This window comes from Tupaia chinensis, unplaced genomic scaffold, assembly GCF_000334495.1.
Source record: "Tupaia chinensis unplaced genomic scaffold, TupChi_1.0 Scaffold144119_1, whole genome shotgun sequence".
NCBI lineage: Eukaryota > Metazoa > Chordata > Mammalia > Scandentia > Tupaiidae > Tupaia > Tupaia belangeri.
In genome coordinates this window covers 494,963-505,275 of record NW_006203974.1, presented here as the reverse complement: position 1 = coordinate 505,275, position 10,313 = coordinate 494,963, and the positions used below count along the sequence as shown (strand labels likewise).

At 48.3% G+C, this 10,313-nt stretch overlaps 1 protein-coding gene across 3 annotated transcripts in view; it reads right to left on the bottom strand.

Moving 5' to 3' along the window:
- ZNF236 (zinc finger protein 236) overlaps positions 1-10,313 on the bottom strand; it is a 116,433-nt gene that overhangs the window by 50,329 nt on the left and 55,791 nt on the right. For all 3 annotated transcript variants that reach the window (XR_003547448.1, XR_003547449.1, XM_014583160.2), the window contains exons 10-12: positions 8,009-8,212; positions 3,490-3,631; positions 2,615-2,875 (exon numbers count right to left, since the gene is read on the bottom strand). Coding sequence is in view for 1 of the 3 variants with exons in the window: in XM_014583160.2 (XP_014438646.1) it covers positions 2,615-2,875; positions 3,490-3,631; positions 8,009-8,212 (607 nt within the window). In the remaining 2 variants the exon portion in view is untranslated. The remainder of the gene's footprint in view (positions 1-2,614; positions 2,876-3,489; positions 3,632-8,008; positions 8,213-10,313) is intronic.

The following is a 10,313-nucleotide window of genomic DNA, read 5'->3' as shown; positions in this document are numbered from 1 at the left end:
CCGTGGCTGGGCCATCCACGCTGTCACCCGCATGTCCGTGGTCGGGCCATCCACGCTGTCATTGGTGTCTGTGGTCGGGCCATACACACTGTCACTAGCATGTCCATGGTTGAGCCATCCACACTGTCACAGGTTCGAGTCCAGCCCTTTATAAAGCTGCCTATTTGGAATTTGATTCTTTTTTTCTTTTCTGAAATTTTAAAATTTACATCTAATCATATATATCTTCACAGTGTATGACGTTGCTTTTTCTAGCATGAATAGCAAGGATGTAGAAGCACTGGCAACGGCTGTGGGCTCTGCAGACAGTGCAGGAGGAGGGTGGGGACGGGAGCGTAAGGGAGGACACTGAGCAGCAGCAGGGCCGGCACCTGTGGACGCAGACCTCCGCTCTACTACACAAGCGCTCTCCTCCACTTGCTGCTATGGAAGTCCAATCTCGACTCCAGAGCGAAAACGCTCCAACAGTGCCTCTGCCACGTGGCTCCCCCGAGCAAGGCGGCAGCGTGCCGGCATGTGCCCCCCATCCTGTAGACACGTGTGTCCTGGAACTCCACAGCTTCTGCTGGCGTCTTTGCTTGGCTCTCCTCCACGACTCCGCTGTGGTGCCCTGTCTGTGTTCTGTGACCTAAGTGTGGGGCATTCTGGGAACTGCCCATACCTGGAGCAGAGGCTGAAGTGCTGGGTCTGCTCGTCCCCTGCAGGCAGTGACAGACGCTCTAGAGGACCTCACGAAGCACCAGTCTGCAGTCCGACAGCATGCACTGTGCAGACCGTCACCTCCAAGTCAGACAGTGACCTTCTGCGTGTGTCCCTCAGCGTGACCATGACGGATGCCCACTCCATAAAGGTGACCCTGCACGACACCACTGGCCATGGGTACACTCACAGCGACATGACACCTACGCTGCAGGCACTAGGCAGTGGAACATCCTAGAGGCCTCACTCCCCAACTGAGCAAAACAGTAAACATGCCACTGGGCGAGCTGGCGTCCAGACTGCCGTCTTGCCTGCACCGACAGCTCAAGGCCAACTGGGACCCGCCGTCCCTACGGTGACCAGAGACACAGGCCAACACGCGTGCCCAGTGCCGAATCCATGCACAGCACATGGATCGCCCATGAAAGACGAAGTCTGACGCGTGTGGAACTGACGGGGGTCCCACGGACCCGTGCGACAGGCCCAAGGCGGTCTCAGGCAGCAGGTAACTCCTCGGCTAAGCAACCTACCCCGCGGGAGTGAGAGAAGCCCACTCTCAAGTGTGCTCAGGCATGCACATCAACTCTGTCAGAAAAATGATTCACTGCAGCGAATGTTTTCTAACATTTGGGCAGTAGACACACCTGGGTAAAACTGCTGCCTGAAAGCCAGTGTTGTAGAACAGCACCAAAACCCGAGGGCAGGCCCAGGGAGCCTTCCTCCCCGCCCCAGGACACGGCGTCCTTCTGCACTCTCCAGTACAGCACAGGGCCAACCCCCAGCCAGGTAAAAGTTCAAGGTAGACGGCATGAGGGGTTCACGGGGTTGAGCCAACCACACAGCGCAGGTACGATTCAGGCTCACCACGGCCAGGCCTGGAATCATGGGAGCCTAAGGTTTGCACTGTACACCACCTAGACCTTCCCTATTCATTGACGGTCGGCTTTAAAGTGAGCTTGGAGAGCATTTAGCCCCATATAGACTACGTCAATAAAAAATGAAAATGCTGGGTCAGCCAATGGCATGGTGGTTCAAGAAGCTGGATCCCACATGGCCAGATGCACAGTTCAAGTCCCTGACCCAGTGGCTTGAAAACACTCTGGTGGACCAGCAGATGATAGAATGGTCACATCACTGGACTCAACTGGTTCGAGCCCCAGACCTGGCAGCTTCAAACTACACCGGGCGCATGTGTGTGCATGCCCAAGATCCCGAAAGGAGAACGGAGGAGAAGGGCTTACGGAGCGGCCAGTTCCCTGGGGGTGATTTCTTGCTTTGTCTCTCTATTGCTCTCTGTGTCTCTGGCAAGCACACACGCCCTGTAGCTAAAACATCTCTAAAAGGAACAACGCTCTGGGTATGTGTATCCTCGTGCCTAAAATCAGAGCACAGAGGAGAAGGCACCACTGCGTGGCATCCTGCCCCACCTCGCTGGGGGAAAGTGCTTTCTTCTCACTCGCCACTTAGCACACCCCCGACAGCAAACTTAAAGAACTAAAAGCAGAACATTGACACGCTGGGGCCAGGCAGAGCCAGCGGCGGCACAGCTACACCAGCCTGGGAAAGGTCCTGGGTTCACATCCCAAGCCCTCCTGAGCCTACCAGGTGTGTGCACACGTGACCCTGACCCAGACCAGCCGATGCTCGCGTCAGACAGGCACGAAGACCTTGTTGGGAGTCTCTGTCTCTCGGTATCTCTGTCTCTATCTCATGGAAGAAATAAACTTTAAAATAAAAAAATAAAAATGCCAATGCTTTAGTCGATGGCTCTAGACACTGATGCTTCAAACTTAGTCCAAGTTAGAAATGATGACATAGGAATTAAAGGCAATTGCTTCTTAAAAACACTCCCTTCCCTATCACCCTCTGGGAATCACACAGGTAGGGAAGAAGGGGCCGTCGGGCTCACACCTACCTGTGGGTCTTCATGTGCTTTTTGCAGTTGAGCGAGGTCTTGAACGTCTTCTGGCAGTAGGGGCACATGTAGGGGCGGAGGTCATTGTGGATGCCCATGTGCCGCCGCAGGCTCCCACCCGTCGTGAAGGCTCCATTACAGATGAGACACTTGAAAGACTTGAGCCCCGTGTGCGTGCGGACGTGTGCTTTGAGCACGCCCGCAGAGACAAAGCCTCTCCCGCACTGAGAGCATTTAAAAGGCTTCTCCCCTGTATGTGACCTGAGAAGGACGAGCAGGTGATGAGCACGTTTCTTACCCTCTGAGACCTGTACAACCTGAATGCACGCTTCCTGCTTATTTCACTTGCTCGTTACCTTTCTTAGGAATGAGAAAATCTGAGGCACAGGCGAGGAAGGACTGGCCTGCAGTCACAGAGCCGCACCCGGCAACGGTGCCAGAACCCAAGTCCTCCTCCCGGCTCTGAGCGCTCCTGGTGGCAGGCACTGCCTCTCAAGACCGGGTTTCACCCTTCTTGTCACTGTTTTCCCAGCCGAGAATTAAGCTAAACTCTGAGCAAGGCACTTGAAAACCTTAAAGCACATCCTAACAAAACAGACCAAGCACTTCTCTGATATCTCCTGGAAATTGCAAATATTAATAGTAAAATGTAAGAGGAATGTAAATAAAATTCAGTGGCAATTTCTAGGTAAAATAATTTAGTCAAGACATTAAAGAATGAAAATTATCAATAGCCAGTAAATATTTTGGGATCGAATTTGATATTTTAAGTCCCAAAAGCTACCACCACCACACTCCGTATTTCTAGAAGTCACCAGACCACTAAATCCCTGTAATTACATCACATTTCTATCTCTGGAGCTATGCTACCTTACCTGATGTGTTGTTTAAGGTGGCAAGATTTTTTATATGCACGATGACAGTAAAAGCACTTGTACGGCCTATCTGCTTCATTTACAAAATTATTATTAAAATAACTTTGGAAAATGTGATTTCTTGGAATGGGCTGGATAAGACCTACAACCAAAAGAAAAGCAGAAATAATGCACTGTCAGTTCTACCAATAAAATCGAATGTCATAGGCATCTGCTCTACCCAGAAACGGAAATTCTAATGAGTTAAAATATAGATCACTGTGTTACAACTAAACATATACAAGTCAATATAACCTACTTTGTTTTTTTGTTTGTTTGTTTGTTTGTTTTTGGAGAGGTTTTTGCTATAGGGCGTGTGCACTCGCCAGAAAGACAGAGACAGAAAGTGAGAAATCACCCCTCTAGGGGGATGGCCATGCTGCAATCCCTTCTCCTCCATTCTCTTCTCAGGATCTTGGGCATACATGCATATGCCCCTGGCGTGAATTTAAGCCACTGGTCTGGGACTCGAACCACGGTCAACCTCATGGGAGTCCAGCGACATAGCTATTATGCCAATTGCTGGTCCCAACTTTCAACAAGAGAAACACCTCTACTGTCACAATTGCTCCCTTGATACTATGGATGATTTTACAATTTCTTCCTTTTTTTTTTTTTTTTTTAAGAGATTTTTGCTATAAGGCACATGTGCTCGCCAGAGAGACAGAAAGCAAGAAATCCGCCTCACCCCCCAAGCAGGATAGCCATGACGCAACCCCTCCTACACCGTTCTCCTCTCAGGACCTTGGGTATGCATGTATATACGCCCACAGTGAGTTTTAAGCTGCCAGGTCCAGGGCTCGAACCACGGTCAGCTACATGGGAGTCCACCAATGTAGCCATTACACCATCTGCTGGTCCCTAACGTTATGATTTCCACATGGAATTTACACAACTGTGTTCAGAATTTAAGTTAATCAAGATTTGAAATCCTTTGTTTATTCCTGTAAGTACTGTACACTAGGTACTCTCTAAGCTGAGAGGGACAGAGACAGCTTCCCTAATAGGGCCCTGATGCCATCATCAACCCTCAGCCTCAACCAGCCTTGCTCATGGGCACATGTGCGTGCCCAGCATGCTCAGGGAGACCCTGGGACACAAACCAGAACCACAGGGCAAGCCTCACAGGGCAGTACATTCTACCACAGCATCTCCGCCCAGTGCCTGCTTGGTCAAGTCTTAAATGCATTCTAACGCTTTGTAAATGACAGTCCTGGTATAAAACATTGTGTTTTAAGTAATGACACTGAATCGCATAATTCTACCGGGTCGTCGGGAAAGACCTGATGCATTTTTACATAGAAAAATATGTCATGACTTTCCTGATGACCACCATTGCCCGGTTCAGTTCATTAGTCCTAGCTATTCCACGCAAACACCCGTTCGTGCTCTCACCGACCTGTCTCCCCAGGTTACACCCGAGTCTGTCCCGCAGCCCGCGGAGCACTGAGGCTGAGAAGAGCCGCACACAACGTGACCCGAGACGCAGCCTGACAGGAAGTCAGCCTAACACCTCACGTTTCACCGTCAGCGGCCTCTGGGGAGCACTCCCTCATGTATCTCACAGTCTAAAACCAAGGAGAATTCAGCTTCCACTCACTGAGTCTCCAATGCAGGCCTACGTGCAACCGAACAGCAATGTGTGTCCCATTTTAATCCTGGAACACTTGGGAAAATCCGGACTCTAACTCAACCAGCAGTTTACAGACTTGAGGTCAAGACGCCCTGAAGTGCTTCATCATGGCAAGCTGAAAGGGAGACGGGTCTGCTGGTTTCCGAAATTTGACAAGGACATCAAACAAGTCTAACCTACGCGGGAGTCCCGGTCACTGTGCTCTGGAGCAGTTAAATCTGTAATAATTACAGTGCCTAGGCGGGGTGGTAAGTCACAGAGAAAGTCATCAGAGGCTGGAAACGTGGAGATGACAACCTTTAGCTACCTCGTCGATCTGTTATGTTTTTGGGTTTTCAATTCTGTCTGGAGTCAAGAGATTATTCTAAATAACACCCGCTTATCTATAAGAAATTCTCAAATGCTTTAGAGAAAAGTTAAGAGTATTTGCAAATAATTGTCTCATTTGTATCTACGCTTATAATTTCTCTCATTCCTAATGTTTTCTTATTTTCTCTTCGGTTTTTTAAAGACAAGTCATCTATTTGTTGTTCCTTTTTTAGCAAGTTTTATAAAATTACTTTCATTAGAATTCTGTCTTCTATCTTAAAATCTTTCATCTGTATTAATTCCTTACTGCTACTCCTTTTTTTTTTTTGAGAGAAGTTTTTGCTATAGGGCATGTGCGCTTATCAGAAAGACAAAGAGGCAGAAAGCGAGAAATCATCCCCCGTGGGGACGGCCATGCCGCAATCCCTTCTCCTCCATTCTCCTCTCGGGATCTTGGGCACGCACGCACATGTGCCCAGCATGAGTTTAAGCCACCGGGTCCGGGACGCAAACAGTGCTCAACTACATGGGAGGCCAGCAACACAGCCATTATGCTAACTGCTGGTCTCTTACAGCTATTCCTTTTCTTTTCCTAGCTTTTTGACTTGAATAACATTCATCTTCATTCTTTCTTACTTCATAATAAGAAATAATAAAAAGCCATAATTGGTTCTGCACACAGATCTGGTCTATCCAAGCTGCCTATGTAACCCTCCCGTTATGGTAATCAACTGCAGTTTTGGCTCCTTCCTCTCCATGTGACTAAATTTTGGATAGCTATTTTCTATTATGTATGCTTTCACTGAAATGTAACTAAAGGTTGTATTCTGTACAATATCAACTTTAAAGACTGTATGGAAGCTTTTCTGTACCCCAGAATGTGACCGGCCTGTTTCTTGCATATTTAAAGGAGTGTTATGTATTAGGTAAAAGCTAATAAACCACCCTTTTTATATCTGTGCTCAAATTTTTAGCTTACTGTGTTTTTATTTTAATTATTAATTTAATCTTATTTATGAGTATATATATCTTTAAATGTGATATAGGGCACATGAGCTCAGGAGAGCGAGAAAGCCAGCCACCAGATGTGGTGGCCATTATACCACCTGCTGGTCCCACTACTGTGTTCATTTAAACTGAGCTAAGGCTCTCTCACTGTGCAAGGGCTCTTCAAAAGTTCATGGAAAATGCATATTACGAAAAAACTATGAATAGATTTCAAATTTCTTTTTGCCCCAAAAGAAACTCAAACTTTAATTCTACTTTCCACAAATTTCCTTAGGTTTCCTCATACCTGAAGTCTGGATATTTCCTTTCTTCTAGTTGTTTTTGGCTTATATAGTTTCACGTTAGATACGTGAAACTTTATGACTGCTGATCACCTTATTAGTGGTATATAATTCCATCCAGCTAAACGATCTCTCCATGCACTATTAAATTTTACTTACACTGAATTACAGTTTGTTAATTACTTTTGCTTACAGACTGGATTATCTTGCCTAGGAAGTAACAGAAATTGCATAAGAACTTAAATTCACACAAAATACACAGTGATTGCTATTGACCAAACGTTTGTACCCTCCCCTCCAAATCTGAATGCTGAAACCTAGTTCCCAGTGCAATAGTCATGGGACAGAGGCCCTTTGGGAGGTAACCAGGTCACAGGGGCAGAGCCCCTCTGCATAGCATCAGCACACGCATGGATCAGGCCCCTGCGCTCCGCTGTGTGAGGACAGAGCCCTGCTGCCAGCACCTCCACCATGGACTGCCTGGCCTCCAGAACCGCGGGAAATCAGCTCCTACTCAGGAGCGCCCATGGATACAGCTTGTGCTGTTTGGGTCACAGCAGCCCAATGGACTAAGGTAATGAGCTATCTTCAGTTTTATCCTAGAACTCACAAAAATCATTATTTTAAGAGTCTACTCAGCAGTACTTTCTTTCTAGGTCATTAACAAAATTATAGTTATAATGATTAGAAACACTGACTAAAAAAACTTAAAAGCGGGCAGGTTTTTCTTTATTAATCTGAAGATTAAAGAAGCCCAGATTGTATCCAGGTGGGAATATAAGGTTAAAACAACACCGTGTGTGTAGGTTTTACGTAAAAACCACTTGTTACCCTTGATGGTTCCACTGAGGCAGAAGTGGTCTTTAAAGAGGAAGTTTTTACTTGGGCGTTTTCAAAAAATTTATGGATAATGAATATGAAAATCTTTGGGATTTCAAAAACTCTGGACCAAAATAAACTCATACTTTAATTCCATTTTTCCACAAACTTTTCAAAGTCCCCTGGCACTATATTCACCTACACATTATTTCTCTCCAAACCAGGAACACAATGTGAACAGTAGTTTAGGTATAACCAGGATTTTCAATGTGGGACATACTGGAAGATCCATCAAAACAGTGCTTCAGAGACTCACTGACCCCATGCCTAAAGCTATCCAGCTGCGTAGACCTGCCTACGCATACATCCTCTGCGAGGAACCAAGGAATGGGAGGGAGGCAACAGACCGTGAGGACCGACAGCCCCTTACCTAGGTCAGTTATGAGGATTGGCTCCTGCAGAGGGATATCGGGGACTGGAGCACTCGTCTTGCCAACACGCACCTTGGCGGGTTTACGCTGGTGCCTCATCTTCCGCAACTCCGTATGTTTAAAGTGGGAAGCAATGTGAGTCTTCCTGTGGCCTGAGGTTCGAAACTTTTTGTCACAGTGAGGACAAGCAAAAGGTCTAACCCCTAAAAACAATAAAAGCCTGTGTTAGAATGATTTCAAGGAATCACATTGCGACAACAAATGTTGACATAGAACGTTGGGATTTCCGGTACTGATTTGAATGTTCCATGTATGTCACTCCGTGTTTATAATTTCAGGGACACAATATTTCGCCTGTGTGTACACCGATCATGTTATCAATGCAAAGACATATAATAAGAGCATTTTAAGTTAAAAGACAACATTTTAACTATTTTCAGGACAACGCCTGAAAAGAAAAGACCTGCTCTCTTGCAGACTGTCATCCATCCCAGGATGACCATGTACGTCTCCAGTGTCCCTGCTGGGTCACACACAGCAGCTACGGACACCCACCATATCCTTCCCCCGGTGAGCAGGCAGTAACCGGAACTGTTACTAACTACAAGTAGTAACGACAGCAGCAGTATCCTCTTGGGGGCCAGCAGGTGCGTAGAGGCTGAGGCACTGGACTCTCACATAGCCAATTACTGTTCAAGTCCCAGACTTGGTGGCTTGAGATTCACACCGGGCCCATGTGCGTGCATGCCCAAAATCCCAGGAGGAGAATGGAGAAGGGACTGTGGCCTGGCCATCCCCCCCGTGGGGGGGGGTTCTCTCTTTCCTTCTCACTGTCTCTCTCCGGCAAGTGCACGTGCCCTACGTTAAAAACTTAAAAACCTCTTAATCCAGGATGACTGAGTCCTTTCCTAAAGGAGATTTCCTTCTTTCACAATTCTGGTTGTAAATGGAAATGCAGACTTCAAAGTAAGACCTTCAACAAAACTGAGCAATTGAATCTTTTTTGGATATTAACCCACAAGGTCAATCCCAGGGAACCTAGGGACAGGCGAGGTCCTGCGGCAAGCACAGGGTGCTAAGATGGCTCCAAATCAGACAGCAGTGTTAGTTGCACGATTCTGAATTATTCACTTTAAAAAAGTGAATTCATATGTGAACAATAGCGCAATAAAGCTATAGGGATTTTTATTTTTTATTTTGTAAGATAGAGTTTTGCTATAGGCCATGTGAGTTCGCCAGAGAGACAGAGAGAGAGAGAAAGTGAGCTGTCACCCCGGGGGGGAGGGCCACACCGCAATTCCTGCTCCTCCACTCCCCTCTCGGGATATTGGGCACGCACGCATGCACATGCGCCTGGTGTAGAGTTTCAGTCCACCAGGTCTAGGACTCAAATCGTGGTTGGCCATGAGAGAGTCCAGCACCTTAACCGCTGTGCCATCTGTTGGCCTCAATCAATCTGTTATTTAAAAAAGATGTATCTGGAGGTCCCGCTATAGCAGCAATGCGGACAGGGCCGCTGGGCAGCTGGTCACACACAAGGCTGGGTGATTCCAACAGAGTCCAAGCGAAAGCCCACACCCTGGCTGGTGCCTGTGGTCCCAGCTGCTCAAGAGGCTGGGTCAGAAGGGGCCTGGGCTCTGCCACACATGGGTAACACGCCTTGTCTGAAAGAGCAGCCAGAGGGGTTGTCTGGTCACAGACACAGGAGGTGGAAGCAGGGGATCACAACACATGCACGTGCGCTCAGGCCCCCCCACAGGAGCCAAATGTGAAAGGTTATATGGCTGAGCTGACGAGAACACCGTCCCAGCAGGGTAGGCCTGAAGGTCTCCCGTCTGCCAGAGGCCTCAGCACAAAGGCCCCAGTGGGACCTGCACACCCGCTCCTGCCCCGGCCCAGACCCCAGGCCTCGACCTCAGGCGGCACGTCATGTGACTGCACCCTGGAAGGGGCACCCCTGCACCCCTCTAAAGCTGCACTACCCCACAGGAAGTCCCCCTGCCCCTCTGCACCTCCGTGACCGTTTACAAACCCAACCCGGCATGGCCTCCCCCCCTGCCGGGAGTTCCCCAAGGGTCAAGGCTGGGCCTGTTTTCTTTCCAGCACGCACAGCTGCAGCCCAGTGGAGCAGGCAGTGGCCCGGATGAGACAAATGGTGAGTGGGGGTCCAGCACACAGGAATCATGTCACTCTGCTCCCCCACATACATGCTGTAGGCGCCTCCTGGGAGGCCCCATGCACCCACACACACTCACACACATGCACGGCTGCCGCTAGAGCCCCCCCTGCACCCACACAGGCTCA